Here is a 23,745-nt window from a genome sequence, read left to right as displayed (position 1 = left end):
TGGAGGTCAGTTTGGGGTCATTGTCCTGTTGAAAAATAAATGATGGTCCAACAAAACGCAAACCGGATGGAATAGCATGCCGCTGCAAGATGCTGTGGTAGCCATGCTGGTTCAGTATGCCTTCAACTTTGAATAAATCCCCAACAGTGTCACCAGCAAAGCACCCCCACACCATCACACCTCCTCCTCCATGCTTCACGGTGGGAACCAGGCATGTAGAGTCCATCCGTTCACCTTTTCTGCGTCGCACAAAGACACGGTGGTTGGAACGAAAGATCTCAAATTTGGATTCATCAGACCAAAGCACAGATTTCCACTGGTCTAATGTCCATTCCTTGTATTCTTTAGCCCAAACAAGTCTCTTCTGCTTGTTGCCTGTCCTTAGCATTGGTTTCCTAGCAGCTATTTTACCATGAAGGCCTGCTGCACAAAGTCTCCTCTTAACAGTTGTTGTAGAGATGTGTCTGCTGCTACAACTCTGTGTGGCATTGACCTGGTCTCTAATCTGAGCTGCTGTTAACCTGCGATTTCTGAGGCTGGTGACTCGGATAAACTTATCCTCAGAAGCAGAGGTGACTCTTGGTCTTCCTTTCCTGGGGCAGTCCTCATGTGAGCCAGTTTCTTTGTAGCGCTTGATGGTTTTTGCAACTGCACTTGGGGACACTTTCAAAGTTATCCCAATTTTTCGGACTGACTGACCTTCATTTCTTAAAGTAATGATGGTCACTCGTTTTTCTTTACTTAGATGCTTTTTTCTTGCCATAATACAAATTCTAACAGTCAATTCAGTAGGACTATCAGCTGTGTATCCACCTGACTTCTGGACAACACAACTGATGGTGCCAACGCCATTTATAAGGCAAGAAATCCCACTTATTAAACCTGACAGGGCACACCTGTGAAGTGAAGACCATTTCCGGTGACTACCTCTTGAAGCTCATCAAGAGAATGCCAAGAGTGTGCAAAGCAGTCATCAAAGCAAAAGGTGGCTACTTTGAAGAACCTAGAATATAAGACATTTTCAGTTGTTTCACACTTTTTTGTTAAGTATATAATTCCACATGTGTTAATTCATAGTTTTGATGCCTTCAGTGTGAATGTACAATTTTCATAGTCAAGAAAATACAGAAAAATCTTTAAATGAGAAGGTGTGTCCAAACTTTTGGTCTGTACTGTACATGGCAGTATTATGTGGGCACATTCTGATACTGTTATCTAGAAGTACATGGCAGTATTATGTGGGCACGTTATGATACTGTTATCTAGAAGTACATGGCAGTATTATGTGGGCACATTATGATACTGTTATCTAGAAGTACATGGCAGTATTATGTGGGCACATTCTGATACTGTTGTCTAGAAGTACATGGCAGTATTATGTGGGCACGTTATGATACTGTTATCTAGAAGTACACGGCAGTATTATGTGGGCACGTTATGATACTGTTATCTAGAAGTACATGGCAGTATTATGTGGGCACGTTATGATGCTGTTATCTAGAAGTACATGGCAGTATTATGTGGACACGTTATGATACTGTTATCTAGAAATACATGGCAGTATTATGTGGGCACGTTATGGTACTGTTATCTAGAAGTACATGGCATTATTATGTGGGCACGTTATGATACTGTTATCTAGAAGTACATGGCAGTATTATGTGGGCACGTTATGATGCTGTTATCTAGAAGTACATGGCAGTATTATGTGGGCACGTTATGGTACTGTTATCTAGAAGTACACGGCAGTATTATGTGGGCACGTTATGATGCTGTTATCTAGAAGTACATGGCAGTATTATGTGGACACGTTATGATACTGTTATCTAGAAGTACATGGCAGTATTATGTGGGCACGTTATGGTACTGTTATCTAGAAGTACATGGCAGTATTATGTGGGCACGTTATGATGCTGTTATCTAGAAGTACATGGCAGTATTATGTGGACACGTTATGATACTGTTATCTAGAAGTACATGGCAGTATTATGTGGGCACGTTATGGTACTGTTATCTAGAAGTACATGGCATTATTATGTGGGCACGTTATGATACTGTTATCTAGAAGTACATGGCAGTATTATGTGGGCACGTTATGATGCTGTTATCTAGAAGTACATGGCAGTATTATGTGGGCACGTTATGATACTGTTATCTAGAAGTACACGGCAGTATTATGTGGGCACGTTATGATACTGTTATCTAGAAGTACACGGCAGTATTATGTGGGCACGTTATGATACTGTTATCTAGAAGTACATGGCATTATTATGTGGGCACGTTATGATACTGTTATCTAGAAGTACATGGCAGTATTATGTGGACACGTTATGATGCTGTTATCTAGAAGTACATGGCAGTATTATGTGGGCACGTTATGATACTGTTGTCTAGAAGTACATGGCAGTATTATGTGGGCCCGTTATGATACTGTTGTCTAGAAGTACATGGCAGTATTATGTGGGCCCGTTATGATACTGTTGTCTAGAAGTACACGGCAGTATTATGTGGGCACGTTATGAGACTGTTGTCTAGAAGTACACGGCATTATTATGTGGGCACGTTATGATACTGTTGTCTAGAAGTACACGGCAGTATTATGTGGGCACGTTATGATACTGTTATCTAGAAGTACATGGCAGCATTAAGTGGGCACGTTATGATACTGTTGTCTAGAAGTACATGGCAGTATTATGTGAGCACGTTATGATACTGTTGTCTAGAAGTACATGGCAGTATTATGAGGGCACGTTATGATACTGTTATCTAGAAGTACATGGCAGTATTATGTGGGCACGTTATGATGCTGTTATCTAGAAGTACATGGCAGTATTATGTGGACACGTTATGGTACTGTTATCTAGAAGTACACGGCAGTGTTATGTGGCCACGTTATGATACTGTTGTCTAGAAGTACATGGCAGTATTATGTGAGCACGTTATGATACTGTTGTCTAGAAGTACATGGCAGTATTATGAGGGCACGTTATGATACTGTTATCTAGAAGTACATGGCACTATTATGTGGGCACGTTATGATACGGTTATCTAGAAGTACATGGCAGTATTAAGTGGGCACGTTATGATACTGTTGTCTAGAAGTACATGGCAGTATTATGTGAGCACGTTATGATACTGTTGTCTAGAAGTACATGGCAGTATTATGAGGGCACATTATGATACTGTTATCTAGAAGTACATGGCAGTATTATGTGGGCACGTTATGATGCTGTTATCTAGAAGTACATGGCAGTATTATGTGGGCACGTTATGGTACTGTTATCTAGAAGTACACGGCAGTATTATGTGGGCACGTTATGATGCTGTTATCTAGAAGTACATGGCAGTATTATGTGGACACGTTATGATACTGTTATCTAGAAGTACATGGCAGTATTATGTGGGCACGTTATGGTACTGTTATCTAGAAGTACATGGCAGTATTATGTGGGCACGTTATGATGCTGTTATCTAGAAGTACATGGCAGTATTATGTGGACACGTTATGATACTGTTATCTAGAAGTACATGGCAGTATTATGTGGACACGTTATGATACTGTTATCTAGAAGTACACGGCAGTATTATGTGGGCACGTTATGATGCTGTTATCTAGAAGTACATGGCAGTATTATGTGGACACGTTATGATACTGTTATCTAGAAGTACATGGCAGTATTATGTGGGCACGTTATGGTACTGTTATCTAGAAGTACATGGCAGTATTATGTGGGCACGTTATGATGCTGTTATCTAGAAGTACATGGCAGTATTATGTGGACACGTTATGATACTGTTATCTAGAAGTACATGGCAGTATTATGTGGGTACGTTATGGTACTGTTATCTAGAAGTACATGGCATTATTATGTGGGCACGTTATGATACTGTTATCTAGAAGTACATGGCAGTATTATGTGGGCACGTTTTGATGCTGTTATCTAGAAGTACATGGCAGTATTATGTGGGCACGTTATGGTACTGTTATCTAGAAGTACACGGCAGTATTATGTGGGCACGTTATGATACTGTTATCTAGAAGTACATGGCATTATTATGTGGGCACGTTATGATACTGTTATCTAGAAGTACATGGCAGTATTATGTGGACACAATATGATGCTGTTATCTAGAAGTACATGGCAGTATTATGTGGGCACGTTAGGATACTGTTGTCTAGAAGTACATGGCAGTATTATGTGGGCCCGTTATGATACTGTTGTCTAGAAGTACACGGCAGTATTATGTGGGCACGTTATGATACTGTTGTCTAGAAGTACATGGCATTATTATGTGGGCACGTTATGATACTGTTGTCTAGAAGTACACGGCAGTATTATGTGGGCACGTTATGATACTGTTATCTAGAAGTACATGGCAGCATTAAGTGGGCACGTTATGATACTGTTGTCTAGAAGTACATGACAGTATTATGTGAGCACGTTATGATACTGTTGTCTAGAAGTACATGGCAGTATTATGAGGGCACGTTATGATACTGTTATCTAGAAGTACATGGCAGTATTATGTGGGCACGTTATGATGCTGTTATCTAGAAGTACATGGCAGTATTATGTGGACACGTTATGGTACTGTTATCTAGAAGTACACGGCAGTGTTATGTGGCCACGTTATGATACTGTTATCTAGAAGTACATGGCAGTATTATGTGGGCACGTTATGATACTGTTATCTAGAAGTACATGGCAGTATTATGTGAGCACGTTATGATACTGTTGTCTAGAAGTACATGGCAGTATTATGAGGGCACGTTATGATACTGTTATCTAGAAGTACATGGCACTATTATGTGGGCACGTTATGATACGGTTATCTAGAAGTACATGGCAGTATTAAGTGGGCACGTTATGATACTGTTGTCTAGAAGTACATGGCAGTATTATGTGAGCACGTTATGATACTGTTGTCTAGAAGTACATGGCAGTATTATGTGGACACGTTATGGTACTGTTATCTAGAAGTACACGGCAGTATTATGTGTGCACGTTATGGTACTGTTGTCTAGAAGTACATGGCAGTATTATGTGAGCACGTTATGATACTGTTGTCTAGAAGTACATGGCATTATTATGTGGGCACGTTATGATACTGTTGTCTAGAAGTACACGGCAGTATTATGTGTGCACGTTATGATACTGTTATCTAGAAGTACATGGCAGCATTAAGTGGGCACGTTATGATACTGTTGTCTAGAAGTACATGACAGTATTATGTGAGCACGTTATGATATTGTTGTCTAGAAGTACATGGCAGTATTATGAGGGCACGTTATGATACTGTTATCTAGAAGTACATGGCAGTATTATGTGGGCACGTTATGATGCTGTTATCTAGAAGTACATGGCAGTATTATGTGGACACGTTATGGTACTGTTATCTAGAAGTACACGGCAGTGTTATGTGGCCACGTTATGATACTGTTATCTAGAAGTACATGGCAGTATTATGTGGGCACGTTATGATACTGTTGTCTAGAAGTACATGGCAGTATTATGTGAGCACGTTATGATACTGTTGTCTAGAAGTACATGGCAGTATTATGAGGGCACGTTATGATACTGTTATCTAGAAGTACATGGCACTATTATGTGGGCACGTTATGATACGGTTATCTAGAAGTACATGGCAGTATTAAGTGGGCACGTTATGATACTGTTGTCTAGAAGTACATGGCAGTATTATGTGAGCACGTTATGATACTGTTGTCTAGAAGTACATGGCAGTATTATGAGGGCACATTATGATACTGTTATCTAGAAGTACATGGCAGTATTATGTGGGCACGTTATGATACTGTTGTCTAGAAGTACACGGCAGTATTATGTGGGCACGTTATGATACTGTTGTCTAGAAGTACACGGCAGTACTATGTGACCACGTTATGATACTGTTATCTAGAAGTACACGGCAGTATTATGTGGGCACGTTATGATACTGTTGTCTAGAAGTACATGGCAGTATTATGTGGGCACGTTATGATACTGTTATCTAGAAGTACATGGCAGTATTATGTGGGCACGTTATGATACTGTTATCTAGAAGTACATGGCAGTATTATGAGGGCACATTATGATAATGTTATCTAGAAGTACATGGCAGTATTATGAGGGCACATTATGATACTGTTATCTAGAAGTACATGGCAGTATTATGAGGGCACATTATGATACTGTTATCTAGAAGTACATGGCAGTATTATGTGGACACGTTATGATACTGTTATCTAGAAGTACATGGCAGTATTATGTGGACACGTTATGATACTGTTATCTAGAAGTACATGGCAGTATTATGTGGGCACGTTATGATACTGTTATCTAGAAGTACATGGCAGTATTATGTGGACACGTTATGGTACTGTTATCTAGAAGTACACGGCAGTGTTATGTGGCCACGTTATGATACTGTTATCTAGAAGTACATGGCAGTATTATGTGGGCACGTTATGATACTGTTGTCTAGAAGTACATGGCAGTATTATGTGAGCACGTTATGATACTGTTGTCTAGAAGTACATGGCAGTATTATGAGGGCACGTTATGATACTGTTATCTAGAAGTACATGGCACTATTATGTGGGCACGTTATGATACGGTTATCTAGAAGTACATGGCAGTATTAAGTGGGCACGTTATGATACTGTTGTCTAGAAGCACATGGCAGTATTATGTGAGCACGTTATGATACTGTTGTCTAGAAGTACATGGCAGTATTATGTGGGCACGTTATGATACTGTTATCTAGAAGTACATGGCAGTATTATGAGGGCACATTATGATACTGTTATCTAGAAGTACATGGCAGTATTATGTGGGCACGTTATGATGCTGTTATCTAGAAGTACATGGCAGTATTATGTGGACACGTTATGGTACAGTTTTCTAGAAGTACACGGCAGTGTTATGTGGCCACGTTATGATACTGTTATCTAGAAGTACATGGCAGTATTATGTGGGCACGTTATGATACTGTTATCTAGAAGTACATGGCAGTATTATGTGGGCAAATTATGATACTGTTGTCTAGAAGTACACGGCAGTACTATGTGACCACGTTATGATACTGTTGTCTAGAAGTACATGGCAGTATTATGTGGACACGTTATGATACTGTTATCTAGAAGTAGATGGCAGTATTATGTGGGCACGTTATGATACTGTTATCTAGAAGTACATGGCAGTATTATGTGGGCACGTTATGATACTGTTATCTAGAAGTACATGGCAGTATTATGAGGGCACATTATGATAAGGTTATCTAGAAATACATGGCAGTATTATGTGGACACGTTATGATACTGTTATCTAGAAGTAGATGGCAGTATTATGTGGGCACGTTATGATACTGTTATCTAGAAGTACATGGCAGTATTATGTGGGCACGTTATGATACTGTTATCTAGAAGTACATGGCAGTATTATGAGGGCACATTATGATAATGTTATCTAGAAGTACATGGCAGTATTATGAGGGCACATTATGATACTGTTATCTAGAAGTACATGGCAGTATTATGTGGGCACGTTATGATACTGTTATCTAGAAGTACATGGCAGTATTATGAGGGCACATTATGATAATGTTATCTAGAAGTACATGGCAGTATTATGAGGGCACATTATGATACTGTTATCTAGAAGTACATGGCAGTATTATGAGGGCACATTATGATACTGTTATCTAGAAGTACATGGCAGGATTATGTGGGCACATTATGATACTGTTATCTACAAGTACATGGCAGTATTATGTGGGCACGTTATGATACTGTTATCTAGAAGTACACGGCAGTATTATGTGGGCACGTTATCATACTGTTGTCTAGAAGTACATGGCAGTATTATGTGGGCACGTTATGATACTGTTATCTAGAAGTACATGGCAGTATTATGTGGGCACGTTATGATACTGTTATCTAGAAGTACATGGCAGTATTATGTGGACACGTTATGATACTGTTATCTAGAAGTACATGGCAGTATTATGTGGGCACGTTATGATACTGTTATCTAGAAGTACATGGCAGTATTATGTGGACACGTTATGATACTGTTATCTAGAAGTACATGGCAGTATTATGTGGGCACGTTATGATACTGTTATCTAGAAGTACATGGCAGTATTATGTGGACACGTTATCATACTGTTATCTAGAAGTACATGGCAGCATTATGTGGACACGTTATCATACTGTTATCTAGAAGTACACGGCAGCATTATGTGGGCACGTTATGATACTGTTATGTAGAAGTACATGGCAGTATTATGTGGGCACATTATGATACTGTTATCTAGAAGTACATGGCAGCATTATGTGGGCACGTTATGATACTGTTATCTAGAAGTACATGGCAGTATTATGTGGGCACGTTATGATACTGTTATCTAGAAGTTGACGGCAGTATTATGTGGGCACGTTATGGTACTGTTATCTAGAAGTACATGGCAGTATTATGTGGACACGTTATGATACTGTTATCTAGAAGTACATGGCAGCATTATGTGGACACGTTATCATACTGTTATCTAGAAGTACACGGCAGTATTATGTGGGCACGTTATCATACTGTTATCTAGAAGTACATGGCAGTATTATGTGGGCACATTATGATACTGTTATCTAGAAGTACATGGCAGTATTATGTGGGCACGTTATGATACTGTTATCTAGAAGTACATGGCAGTATTATGTGGACACGTTATGATACTGTTATCTAGAAGTACATGGCAGTATTATGTGGGCACGTTATGATACTGTTGTCTAGAAGTACATGGCAGTATTATGTGGACACGTTATCATACTGTTATCTAGAAGTACACGGTAGTATTATGTGGGCACATTATGATACTGTTATCTAGAAGTACATGGCAGTATTATGTGGGCACGTTATGATACTGTTATCTAGAAGTACATGGCAGTATTATGTGGACACGTTATCATACTGTTATCTAGAAGTACATGGCAGCATTATGTGGACACGTTATCATACTGTTATCTAGAAGTACACGGCAGCATTATGTGGGCACGTTATGATACTGTTATGTAGAAGTACATGGCAGTATTATGTGGGCACATTATGATACTGTTATCTAGAAGTACATGGCAGCATTATGTGGGCACGTTATGATACTGTTATCTAGAAGTACATGGCAGTATTATGTGGGCACGTTATGATACTGTTATCTAGAAGTTGATGGCAGTATTATGTGGGCACGTTATGGTACTGTTATCTAGAAGTACATGGCAGTATTATGTGGACACGTTATGATACTGTTATCTAGAAGTACATGGCAGCATTATGTGGACACGTTATCATACTGTTATCTAGAAGTACACGGCAGTATTATGTGGGCACGTTATCATACTGTTATCTAGAAGTACATGGCAGTATTATGTGGGCACGTTATGATGCTGTTATCTAGAAGTACATGTCAGTATTATGAGGCACCTTATGATACTGTTAACTAGAAATACATGGCAGCATTATGTGGGCACGTTATGATACTGTTATCTAGAAGTACATGGCAGTATTATGTGGGCACGTTATGATACTGTTGTCTAGAAGTACACGGCAGTAATATGTGGGCACGTTATGATACTGTTGTCTAGAAGTACACGGCAGTATTATGTGGGCACGTTATGATACTGTTGTCTAGAAGTACATGGCAGTATTATGAGGGCACATTATGATACTGTTTTCTAGAAGTACATGGCAGTATTATGTGGGCACGTTATGATACTGTTATCTAGAAGTACACGGCATTATTATGTGAGCACGTTATATTACTGTTATCTAGAAGTACACGGCAGTATTATGTGAGCACGTTATGATACTGTTATCTAGAAGTACATGGCAGTATTATGTGGGCACATTATGATACTGTTATCTAGAAGTACACGGCAGTATTATGTGGGCACGTTATGATACTGTTATCTAGAAGTACATGGCAGTATTATGTGGGCACGTTATGATACTGTTGTCTAGAAGTACATAGCAGTATTATGAGGGCACGTTATGATACTGTTATCTAGAAGTACATGGCAGTATTATGTGGGCACGTTATGATACTGTTATCTAGAAGTACATAGCAGTATTATGTGGGCACGTTATGATACTGTTATCTAGAAGTACATAGCAGTATTATGAGGGCACATTATGATACTGTTATCTAGAAGAACATGGCAGTATTATGTGGGCACGTTATGATACTGTTATCTAGAAGTACACGGCATTATTATGTGAGCACGTTATGATACTGTTATCTAGAAGTACATGGCAGTATTATGTGTGCACGTTATGATGCTGTTATCTAGAAGTACATGGCAGTATTATGTGGGCACATTATGATACTGTTTTCTAGAAGTACATGGCAGTATTATGAGGGCACGTTATGATACTGTTATCTAGAAGTACATGGCAGTATTATGTGGGCATGTTATGATACTGTTATCTAGAAGTACATGGCAGTATTATGTGGGCACGTTATGATACTGTTATCTAGAAGTACATGGCAGTATTATGTGGGCACGTTATGATGCTGTTATCTAGAAGTACATGGCAGTATTATGTGGGCACGTTATGGTACTGTTGTCTAGAAGTACACGGCATTATTATGTGAGCACGTTATGATACTGTTATCTAGAAGTACATGGCAGTATTATGTGTGCACGTTATGATGCTGTTATCTAGAAGTACATGGCAGTATTATGTGGGCACATTATGATACTGTTTTCTAGAAGTACATGGCAGTATTATGAGGGCACGTTATGATACTGTTATCTAGAAGTACATGGCAGTATTATGTGGGCATATTATGATACTGTTTTCTAGAAGTACATGGCAGTATTATGAGGGCACGTTATGATACTGTTATCTAGAAGTACATGGCAGTATTATGTGGGCACGTTATGATGCTGTTATCTAGAAGTACATGGCAGTATTATGTGGGCACGTTATGATACTGTTATCTAGAAGTACATGGCAGTATTATGTGGGCACGTTATGATGCTGTTATCTAGAAGTACATGGCAGTATTATGTGGGCACGTTATGGTACTGTTGTCTAGAAGTACACGGCAGTATTATGTGGGCACGTTATGATACTGTTGTCTAGAAGTACATGGCATTATTATGTGGGCACATTATGATACTGTTTTCTAGAAGTACACGGCAGTATTATGTGGGCACGTTATGATACTGTTATCTAGAAGTACATGGCAGTATTATGTGGGCACGTTATGATACTGTTATCTAGAAGTACATGGCAGTATTATGTGGGCACGTTATGATGCTGTTATCTAGAAGTACATGGCAGTATTATGTGGGCACGTTATGGTACTGTTGTCTAGAAGTACACGGCAGTATTATGTGGGCACGTTATGATACTGTTGTCTAGAAGTACATGGCATTATTATGTGGGCACGTTATGATACTGTTGTCTAGAAGTACACGGCAGTATTATGTGGGCACGTTATGATACTCTTATCTAGAAGTACATGGCAGTATTAAGTGGGCACGTTATGATACTGTTGTCTAGAAGTACATGGCAGTATTATGTGAGCACGTTATGATACTGTTGTCTAGAAGTACATGGCAGTATTATGAGGGCACGTTATGATACTGTTATCTAGAACTACATGGCAGTATTATGTGGGCACGTTATGATGCTGTTATCTAGAAGTACATGGCAGTATTATGTGGACACGTTATGGTACTGTTATCTAGAAGTACACGGCAGTGTTATGTGGCCACGTTATGATACTGTTGTCTAGAAGTACATGGCAGTATTATGTGAGCACGTTATGATACTGTTGTCTAGAAGTACATGGCAGTATTATGAGGGCACGTTATGATACGGTTATCTAGAAGTACATGGCAGTATTAAGTGGGCACGTTATGATACTGTTGTCTAGAAGTACATGGCAGTATTATGTGAGCACATTATGATATTGTTGTCTAGAAGTACATGGCAGTATTATGAGGGCACGTTATGATACTGTTATCTAGAAGTACATGGCAGTATTATGTGGGCACGTTATGATGCTGTTATCTAGAAGTACATGGCAGTATTATGTGGACACGTTATGGTACTGTTATCTAGAAGTACACGGCAGTGTTATGTGGCCACGTTATGATACTGTTATCTAGAAGTACATGGCAGTATTATGTGGGCACGTTATGATACTGTTATCTAGAAGTACATGGCAGTATTATGTGGGCACATTATGATACTGTTGTCTAGAAGTACACGGCAGTATTATGTGAGCACGTTATGATACTGTTATCTAGAAGTACACGGCAGTATTATGTGGGCACGTTATGATACTGTTGTCTAGAAGTACATGGCAGTATTATGTGGGCACGTTATGATACTGTTATCTAGAAGTACATGGCAGTATTATGTGGGCACGTTATGATACTGTTATCTAGAAGTACATGGCAGTATTATGTGGGCACGTTATGATTCTGTTGTCTAGAAGTGCATGGCAGTATTATGTGGGCACGTTATGATACTGTTATCTAGAAGTACATGGCAGTATTATGAGGGCACATTATGATAATGTTATCTAGAAGTACATGGCAGTATTATGAGGGCACATTATGATACTGTTATCTAGAAGTACATGGCAGTATTATGTGGGCACGTTATGATTCTGTTGTCTAGAAGTGCATGGCAGTATTATGTGGGCACGTTATGATACTGTTATCTAGAAGTACACGGCAGTATTATGTGGGCACGTTATGAATCATAACGTGCCCACATAATACTGCCGTGTACTTCTAGATAACAGTACCATAACGTGCCCACATAATACTGCCATGTACTTCTAGATAACAGTATCATAACTTATGATACTGTTATCTAGAAGTACATGGCAGTATTATGTGGACACGTTATGATACTGTTATCTAGAAGTACATGGCAGTATTATGTGGACACGTTATGATACTGTTATCTAGAAGTACATGGCAGTATTATGTGGGCACGTTATGATGCTGTTATCTAGAAGTACATGGCAGTATTATGTGGGCACATTATGATACTGTTATCTAGAAGTACATGGCAGCATTATGTGGGCACGTTATGATACTGTTATCTAGAAGTACATGGCAGTATTATGTGGACACGTTATGATACTGTTATCTAGAACTACATGGCAGTATTATGTGGACACGTTATGATACTGTTATCTAGAAGTACACGGCAGTATTATGTGGGCACGTTATGATACTGTTGTCTAGAAGTACACGGCAGTATTATGTGGGCACGTTATGATACTGTTGTCTAGAAGTACATGGCAGTATTATGTGGGCACGTTATGATACTGTTATCTAGAAGTACACAGCAGTATTATGTGGGCACGTTATGATACTGTTGTCTAGAAGTACATGGCAGTATTATGAGGGCACGTTATGATACTGTTATCTAGAAGTACATGGCAGTATTATGTGGGCTCGTTAAGATACTGTTCTCTAGAAGTACACGGCAGTATTATGTGGGCTCGTTAAGATACTGTTATCTAGAAGTACATGGCAGTATTATGAGGGCACGTTATCATACTGTTATCTAGAAGTACATGGCAGTATTATGTGGGCTCATTAAGATACTGTTCTCTAGAAGTACATGGCAGTATTATGTGGGCTCATTAAGATACTGTTCTCTAGAAGTACATGGCAGTATTATGTGGGCACGTTAAGATACTGTTCTCTAGAAGTACACGGCAGTATTATGTGGGCTCGTTAAGATACTGTTATCTAGAAGTACATGGCAGTATTATGAGGGCACGTTATCATACTGTTATCTAGAAGTACATGGCAGTATTATGTGGGCTCATTAAGATACTGTTCTCTAGAAGTACATGGCAGTATTATGTGGGCTCATTAAGATACTGTTCTCTAGAAGTACATGGCAGTATTATGTGGGCTCGTTAAGATACTGTTATCTAGAAGTACATGGCAGTATTATGAGGGCACGTTATCATACTGTTATCTAGAAGTACATGGCAGTATTATGTGGGCTCATTAAGATACTGTTCTCTAGAAGTACATGGCAGTATTATGTGGGCTCATTAAGATACTGTTCTCTAGAAGTACATGGCAGTATTATGTGGGCACGTTAAGATACTGTTCTCTAGAAGTACATGGCAGTATTATGTGGGCTCGTTAAGATACTGTTCTCTAGAATGATATTGCAGTAATATCTGCTAGTTTGTGGTACTGCTGTATTGCAGTGTTATGTGCGCACTTTGTGGTGTTGTTGTTTAGAACTATAGAACTGCATTGTGTGATCTCCTTATAGAACAGTTGTTTAGATCTACATTGCAGTTTTGTGTCGGCTCTTATGATACTATTGGTTTGTCCTACTTGACAGTACTATGTGGGCTGCTTATGGTACTTTTGATTAAAACTATAGAGCCATATTATATAGCCTTTTTATGACACTGTTATGTAGGACTATACGGCAGCTTAATGAGGGCTGATTTTGCTTCTGTTGTTTAGCACTATATGGCTGCATTATTGTAGAAGTTTACCACTGGCTGTATTATATGGGTTTTTTATTGCTTTGGCGTTGAGCACCATAGGGCGGCATTATGTTGCCACTTTATGATACCGTTATTTAGAACTATATGTCTGGGCTTTTTATGATATACTATTGATTAGAACTTTATGTGTGCTCTGGATGGTACTGTTCATTAGCTGCATTATTTAGACACTATAGGGCACTACTTTTGGGGTTATGTTATGACAGTACTTTATTCTGATGAAGCACAGAGTATTTCAGGAGAGGATTGAGCTGATCTTGTGGGGCCAGTGACCTGTCCATTCAAGTCCAAGGGACGAGTAATTGAGACAGTGATGGAAGAGGACTGAAGGCAACATGGAGGTCACAGACATAACAGTGTATAAGTGAAGGAGTGTTATCTGCCAGCAGCACAGAGTATTTCAGGAGAATGGAGCACTAATTTTATGGGACAGAATAGAGACAAAAGGAAGATCACAGATCGAAACATTAGACTAAGAGACATCTCGGTGCTTACATTGGACTGCCTTTCTCAGGGGTCCCATCCGGGTGACTCCAGTAAAGACATTTTCACCAGTATTCGCCAAACGAAAACCACTACATGCCTATAAAAATAAGAAAGAACCAGTTTTGGCTTCAAATCCATATTTATCATGTTAGCAGTTGTGTCCCAGCTACATGGAGGGACTGACTTACTCTAATACTAACAGAGGGGCTGTAATAGCCCATTTTCTGGCCCTTCGGATAGCATCATATCTACATATCCAAAAAGAAAATGGATTATTGAAAGGACCCCTAGGAATTGACTTGGGTCAAAAATATATTGACGACATCAAATATAAAGATACACACCCAAGATAGGAAAATACTGGGGAAAAAATGTAAATATTCTGTATTTCCACATGGAAACAGTCTGCATGTTGTTTTTCTGAAATTTCTTGCAGTAAGTACAACCTGCTGTGGAGTATAAGGAACGTCACCATTACTTTGGGCACCACAAGACTTACTGAAGTATGCGGTAAGATCCTGAGCTCCCCCTAGTGGTGGCTGCAGGTAGCCAGAATATTATTATTTATCTCTAAATCTAAGCTGGGGATTTTAGGGTCTGTATCTGAAAAACTGAGCTCGCCAAGAAGTTTGCTTCAATGCAAAGAATTTATGTCTTAAACTTGCCTCAAAAAGTTTTATTCAAAGTAATTCACTGCGTCCGAGTTGAAAGAGAGAAGCAGGAGGCGCTTTTTTCTCTGGCTGAGATGGACAGTGACCCACAACTACTGGTGGTGAAACTTATTTTGTTTACGCCAAGCCTTTTAAACCAATTTATAAGATTTTTTTACCAAAATAAGTGACCCCGTGCCGTAAGCTTTTTTTTTTTTTTTTTTTTAGGCTCGAATGGGGTATAGCTAATTTAAAGTAAAATTTGCACCAAATTTATTATACAGTCATGGCAGAAAGTGTTGGCAGCCTTGAAATTGTTCCAGAAAAATAAGTATTTCTTCCAGAAAATTATTGCAATTATACATGTTTTCTTATACACATGTTTATTTCCTTTGTTTTTTTTGTGTTGTTCCATATACACACACAGAAAAAAAGGCAAATTGGACATAATTTCACACAAAACCCCTAAAATAGGCCGGACAAAATAGTTGGCACCCTCAACTTAATATTTGGTTGCACCCTGTGGAATAAATAATTGCAATCAATCGCTTCCTATAACCATCAGCTTCTTCCACCTCTCAGCTTGAATTTTGGATGACTTTTCTTCCAAACTGCTCCAGGTCTCTCATATTTGGAGGCGTCTTCTCCCAACAGTAATCTTAAGATCTCTTCACAGGTGATCAATGGGATTTAGATCCGGACTCAATGCTGCCACTTCAGAACTCTTCAGCACTTTGTTTCCATCCATTTCTGGGGGCTGCATGAAGTATATTTGAGGTCATTGTCCTGTCGGAAGACCCATGACCTAGGACGCAAACCCAGCTTTCTGACACCGGGCACTATATTGCCACCCAAAATCCTTTGGTTATTTTCAGATCTCATAATGACTTGCCCACAGTCAAGGCACCCAGCGCCAGAGGCAGCAAAACAACCCCAAAACATTTTTGAAGTTGAACCTCCACCATATATGACTGTAGGTACTGTGTTCTTTTCTTTGTAGGCATCATGCAGTTTTCAGTAAACAGTAGAATGATGGGCTTTACCAAAAAGCTCTATCTTGGTCTCATTTTTCCACAAGACGCTTTCCCAGAAGGATTTTGGCTTACTCACGTACATTTGGCAAACTGAAGTCTAGTTTTTTTGTGTATCTGTGTTGCAACCTTTCATCAAATTTTCTATGGGGTCCAAGTCGAGGGAGATTAGCCGCAGTGTCATGGGTTGTAAACTTCTTGATTATGTTGCCCACCGTGGACAAAGGAACATCAAGTTCTCTGAAGATGGACTTGTAACCTTGAGATTGGTAATATTTTTCAACAATTCTGATTCTCAAGTCCTCAGACAGTTCTCTTCTCCTCTTTCTGTTCTCCATGCTTAATGTGGTACATACAGACACACAATGCAAAGATTGAGTCAACTTCTCCCCTTTTTATCTGGTTTCAGGTGTAATTTTCATATTGCCCACACCTGTTACTTACCACAGATGAGTGTGAACGAGCATCACATGCCTGAAACAAAGTTGTTTACCTACAATTTTGGAAAAGTGTCTACAATTTTGTCCGACCCATTTTAGGGCTTTTGTGTGAAATTATGTCCAATTTGGCTTTTTTCTCTGTGTTTTTGTGTTGTTCCAAGACACACAAAGGAAATACAAATGTGTATAACAAAACATGTGTAATTACAATAATTTTCTGGGAGAAATACTTCATTTTCTGGAACAATTTCAAGGGTGTTAACGCTTTTGGCCATGATTGTAGGCGTGATACAGTTATAAAGGTACAAAATAATGGTGTAGAAAAAAACAAGTGAGAATGAAATCAAAAATGCTATCGTCTATCAAGATAGATGTGACCAATTTTTTACAGTTAGGTCCATATATATTTGGACAGAGACAACATTTTTCTAATTTTGGTTCTAGACATTACCACAATGAATTTTAAACAAAACAATTCAGATGCAGTTGAAGTTCAGACTTTCAGCTTTCATTTGAGGGTATCCACATTAAAATTGGATAAAGGGTTTAGGAGTTTCAGCTCCTTAACATGTGCCACCCTGTTTTTAAAGGGACCAAAAGTAATTGGACAATTGACTCCAAGGCTTTTTCATGGACAGGTGTGGGCAATCCCTTCGTTATGTCATTCTCAATTAAGCAGATAAAAGGCCTGGAGTTGATTTGAGGTGTGGTGCTTGCATTTGGAAGGTTTTGCTGTGAAGTAAACATGCGGTCAAAGGAGCTCTCCATGCAGGTGAAACAAGCCATCCTTAAGCTGCAAAAACAGAAAAAAAAATCCGAGAAATTGCTACAATATTAGGAGTGGTAAAATCTACAGTTTGGTACATCCTGAGAAAGAAAGAAAGCACTGGTGAACTCATCAATGCAAAAAGACCTGGGCGCCCATGGAAGACAACAGTGGTGGATGATCACAGAATAATCTCCATGGTGAAGAGAAACCCCTTCACAACAGCCAACCAAGTGAACAACACTCTCCAGGAGGTAGGCGTATCAATATCCAAATCTACCATAAAGAGAAGACTGCATGAAAGTAACTACAGAGGGTTCACTGCACGGTGCAAGCCACTCATAAGCATCAAGAAGAAAAAGGCTAGACTGGACTTTGCTAAAAAACATCTAAAAAAGCCAGCACAGTTCTGGAAGAACAATCTTTGGACAGATGAAACCAAGATCAACCTCTACCAGAATGATGGAAAGAGAAAAGTATGACGAAGGCGTGGAACAGCTCATGATCCAAAGCATACCACATCATCTGTAAAACACGGCGGAGGCAGTGTGATGGCTTGGGCATGCATGGCTGCCAGTGGCACTGGGTCACTAGTATTTATTGATGATGTGACACAGGACAGAAGCAGCCGAATGAATTCTGATGTATTCAGAGCCGTACTGTGTGCTCAGATCCAGCCAAATGCAGCCAAACTGATTGGTCGTCGTTTCATACTACAGATGGACAATGACCCAAAACATAAAGCCAAAGCAACCCAGGAGCTTATTAAAGCAAAGAAGTGGAATATTCTTGAATGGCCAAGTCAGTCACCTGATCTCAACCCAATTGAGCATGCATTTCACTTGTTAAAGACTAAACTTCAGACAGAAAGGCCCACAAACAAACAGCAACTTAAAACCACCGCAGTGAAGGCCTGGCAGAGCATCAAAAAGGAGGAAACACAGCGTCTGGTGATGTCCATGAGTTCAAGACTTCAGGCAGTCATCGCCAACAAAGGGTTTTCAACCAAGTACTAGAAATGAACATTTTATTTACAATTATTTAATCTGTCCAATTACTTTTGGTCCTAAACCCTTCATCCAATTTTAATGTGGATACCCTCAAATGAAAGCAGAAAGTCTGAACTTCAACTGCATCTGAATTGTTTTGTTTAAAATTCATTGTGGTAATGTCTAGAACCAAAATTATAAAAATGTTGTCTCTGTCCAAATATATATGGACCTAACTGTACATCCTAACAATGGTGATGCCCAAAGCGTCCAGGCCTGACATGGTGCATACTATCTACATACTGGTTTGCAGGTTTTGAGAGGCTCCTCCTTGCACACGTGAAGTCGGCAGTGCAGATAGACAATGGGGTTATTGACGAAAGAAAAGATCTTGGTTTGGAAGGTGGCGTTATTGGAGATGCCATTGGTGTGGATGGTGGTGAAGGTGTTTGTCAAGGCACAGCTGCAATACAGAAAGAGAAGGCATTATGAAGAGATTTATCTTTTCCTTCTGTGATAATCCAGGAACCAGTGAGGGGCAGTAAGGGAACAAGTTCCCGAGTGACGTGAGATTATAAAGTTATAAGTAGAGAAAGACAAAAGGATAAAATTAAACACAGAAGAAAAAGAAGGAATAGAAACAGAGAAAGAAAGTATAGAAATGAGAACACAGAAAAAAAAAGATGAAAAAAATAAAAGCGATCATGGTAAAAAAAGAAAAACAGGACAAAAATGTAAAAAAAAAGACAAATGAGATAAATAAGAGGGGATAAAAGTATAAGATGGAAAATAAAGTAATAGGAGGAGTAAGTGTGGAAGCAAAAAAACAAAGTGGAAATAGAAAAATAAAATCAAGGAAAACAAATAAGTAGTAGAAGTAAAAATCAATGAAGCCAAAGAAGTAGTGGAAGAAGTCAAGGAAAACAAAGAAGAAATTCAAGCAAAGCAAAGAATAAGTTAAGGAAAAAGTCAAGGATGGAAAAGATGAGAAATCAAGATAGACATACATAGACATCAGAAGAAGAAGTCAAAAGAAATGTAGGAGAAGTCAAGAAGGTGCAGAAAAAGAAAAGATCAAAGGCTATGTGCCCACGATGCAGAAATGCTCCGGATTTTTTCCTGAGCGTTTCTGCATCTCCCAGGAAGAAAAAACGCATGCGGATTGTACATGCGGATTGTACATGCGGATTGTACATGCGGATTGTACATGCGGATTGTACATGCGGATTGTACACGCGGATTGTACACGTGGATTGTACATGCGTTTTTCCTGCCAGGGATAAGAGGAAGTGAAGCGTTCTTCACATGCATTTCCGCATGCGGGTTGACAAGCGATTTTAGCATCACTTGGAAAGTGCTTGACAACTTAGTCACACTAAATATATCCATGCGGTGTCTTTATAAATCCCCGGTGTCTTTATTCGATGCGTCTCGGCTTGCCGGCAGCTCGCGGTACACTGAAGGACCTGCCGACGTCAGTGGTCACGTGACCCATCACATGACTAAATTACGTCACCGCAGGTCCTTCAGTCCACCGCGATCTGCTGGCAAGGGAGGACGATCGCAGCGGGGGCCATCAGAAGGTAAATTTAATATTTATATTTTATTTTATTCTTTTTTTTTACAGGTTCTATGGTACCCGGGTCCGGAGTTGAGTCTCCTCTTCTCCAAACCCGGGTACCATCCGCACATTGAAACGCTTGGATTCTGCATGTACAGATGCAGTGATGCGGAATCCAAGTGATTCAATGCAAGTCAATGGCGGCGAAAACACAGCAAAATAATTGGTAGTGCTGCGTTTTTTTCCGCAATGATAATCCGCAGCGGAAATTTCCGCAGCATGTGCACAGCACATGCGGATTATCATTGGGGAACATGGCAGGCCTTCTACCATGCCTTTTTTAAGCGTTTCTGCAGTGTTTTAGCCGCTGCGGAAACTCTTAAAAAACGCATAGTGGGCACAAAGCCAAAGAAAGCAAAGCATAAGAAGTCAAAAAGAGAAGAATGAAGAAGCAGAATAAATCGAGAAAGAAGTAGAAATCAAGGAAGATAAAGAAGAAAGAGGGACAATAAAAAAAAGTAAAATCATGAAGAAAAAAAAGAAGACTAAAGAACAGTAAAATAGTAGAAAAAATAAAAGACAAAACATATAGAAAAAGAAGAAATGAAAAGAGAAGTAGAAAAAGTCAATGAGGATTAAGTAAAAGTCAAACAAGGTGAAGAAGAAATAGATGTACAATTAAAAACAAAGGACAAAAAAGAAGTCAAACAAGATGTAGAAAAAGTCAATGAAGATTTAGTAAAAATTAATTACAAGAAAAAAAGGTAACAGAACTTAAGAAAGACAAAGAATAAGTAGCAAAAGAAGTCAGTGATAACAAACAAGTAGAATAAATTAAGAAAGACAAAAACAAAAGAAAAGAGGTGTAGAAATAAGCGAGACAAAATGTAGTAGAAGAGGAAAAAATTGAGTAAGACAAGTACGAGAAATACAAGTAACAATCAAGAAAAGTTGTAACTAAAAGTCAAAGGAGAGGAGAAACCCAAAAAGCTGAAGAGAAAAAAGTGGAAAATGAAAGTCAAAGTAAATGTTGAGGAAGACAATGAAACACATTATTTATTTACTTTGCATCTAATTTTGGCAAAAGATTTACAAAATTAAAAACTAAAATTAAATTGAGTCAAATTTTGTTAAAAAATCTGCAACATTCGTCTTCTCAGTCTAGCAATACAGCTTCCCATCACACTGCATTATTTTGCCAAATTACCTGTAGCCGCTATGAAAAGTTTTAGAAGGCTACTTTTTCCCAAAGACCAGCAGACTAAAAAGCAGCAGAATGCACTCGCCTGTCTCTGATGAAGGGGAATGATATGAGGTCATTGGAGTTTTCGGTGGGAGTTGCCCAACATTCACTGATGACCACCTTATATTGGCTCTCCTCTGTTTTAATCCGGATCTGAACTGTTATGTCATCAGTGGCCGAGAGTGTAAAGTTTTGGGGGATGGGCTGGTCTCCGACAAAAAGCTGGAATTCCGGTATAAATGTTCCGTCACCTTCAAGTTTTTCGATGATGGTATAAATTCTGAAAAAAGATACATTAAATATTTTGGGGTAAAAGGAGGAGATAATAAGAGGGGATAAGTCATAAGTGGCCGGTTTCTGCTCTTACCTTACACCTGCCACTCTCCTGATTATTCATTTTTTTTTTTAATTGGCCATACTGTTTTTTTCGAGGATATGGATTTTTTTATTTAGATCTAATTTTTATTGTGTCTACAAGGAGGCGTAGCTCAAAGATATTTTCTGGGGGCGTGTCTTTAGCTGTTCTGCATAATTACCCCATGAGCCACACCCACTAGGTAAAGACCATAGAAATATGCACTAAATAAAAAGACCAATCTCTGGAACTGTATTGCAGGTTTGCAAAAAATAAAAAATACCTGGGGGAGCAGCGGAAGCAAAATCAAAGCAGAAACTGGCTATTTTTGACCTGGTGACAGGTTCCCTTTAAGTCCCTCCATTTTAACACCTCCATAGTTAATTGATAGTGAGAATCCCCCCTCCTAACCCCCTGTACAATATGATGATATCTCCTATCTATTGCATATTCTCAGTGTGATTTAGTCCTGTGCAGTCTGCTGTTCTCTCTAAACCTCTTTCAAGGGGGTTCCGCCAATAAGCTTGTGCCTCCATACTGCCTGTGACATGCATACTGCTGCACAGAGCACAGCCACATCCTCTCCTGAGCTATTTCCTATGAATCTGTAGCTCTATAGCCAGGGACGGCTTCTGGGGTGTGCTAGCAGTAGTTATACGATGCCTGTGACATGCATACTGCTGCACAGAGCACAGCCACATCCTCTCCTGAGCTATTTCCTATGAATCTGTGGCTCTCTAGCCAAGGACAGGTTCTGGGGTGTGCTAGCTGTAGCTATATACTGCCTGTGACATACATACTGCTGCACAGAGCACAGCCGCATCCTCTCCTGAGCTATTTCCTATGAATCTGTAGCTCTATAGCCAAGGACAGGTTCTGGGGTGTGCTAGCTGTAGCTATATACTGCCTGTGACATACATACTGCTGCACAGAGCACAGCCACATCCTCTCCTGAGCTATTTCCTATGAATCTGTAGCTCTATAGCCAGGGACAGGTTCTGGGGTGTGCTAGCAGTAGTTATACGATGCCTGTGACATACATACTGCTCCACAGAGCACAGCCACATCCTCTCCTGAGCTATTTCCTATGAATCTGTAGCTCTATAGCCAGGGACAGGTTCTGGGGTGTGCTAGCTGTAGTTATACGATGCCTGTGACATGCATACTGCTGCACAGAGCACAGCCGCATCCTCTCCTGAGCTATTTCCTATGAATCTGTGGCTCTCTAGCCAAGGACAGGTTCTGGGGTGTGCTAGCTGTAGCTATATACTGCCTGTGACATACATACTGCTGCACAGAGCACAGCCACATCCTCTCCTGAGCTATTTCCTATGAATCTGTAGCTCTATAGCCAAGGACAGGTTCTGGGGTGTGCTAGCTGTAGTTATACGATGCCTGTGACATACATACTGCTCCACAGAGCACAGCCACATCCTCTCCTGAGCTATTTCCTATGAATCTGTAGCTCTATAGCCAGGGACAGGTTCTGGGGTGTGCTAGCTGTAGTTATACGATGCCTGTGACATACATACTGCTGCACAGAGCACAGACACATCCTCTCCTGAGCTATTTCCTATGAATCTGTAGCTCTATAGCCAAGGACAGGTTCTGGGGTGTGCTAGCAGTAGTTATACGATGCCTGTGACATGCATACTGCTG

General features: G+C 39.6%; 1 protein-coding gene across 1 annotated transcript in view; it reads right to left on the bottom strand.

Annotated features, from left to right (window-relative positions):
* The window catches only part of UMODL1 (uromodulin like 1), a 251,656-nt gene that overhangs the window by 82,469 nt on the left and 145,442 nt on the right, over positions 1-23,745 (bottom strand). Inside the window, exons 16-18 of the mRNA XM_073669337.1 lie at positions 21,775-22,011; positions 19,231-19,390; positions 15,061-15,148 (exon numbers count right to left, since the gene is read on the bottom strand). Coding sequence (XP_073525438.1) covers positions 15,061-15,148; positions 19,231-19,390; positions 21,775-22,011 — 485 coding nt within the window. The remainder of the gene's footprint in view (positions 1-15,060; positions 15,149-19,230; positions 19,391-21,774; positions 22,012-23,745) is intronic.

The sequence above is a fragment of the Phyllobates terribilis genome, unplaced genomic scaffold (assembly GCF_046119375.1).
Source record: "Phyllobates terribilis strain yellow unplaced genomic scaffold, ASM4611937v1 Scaffold_2__4_contigs__length_985480577, whole genome shotgun sequence".
Lineage (NCBI taxonomy): Eukaryota > Metazoa > Chordata > Amphibia > Anura > Dendrobatidae > Phyllobates > Phyllobates terribilis.
This window is presented reverse-complemented; position numbering and strand designations above follow the sequence as displayed.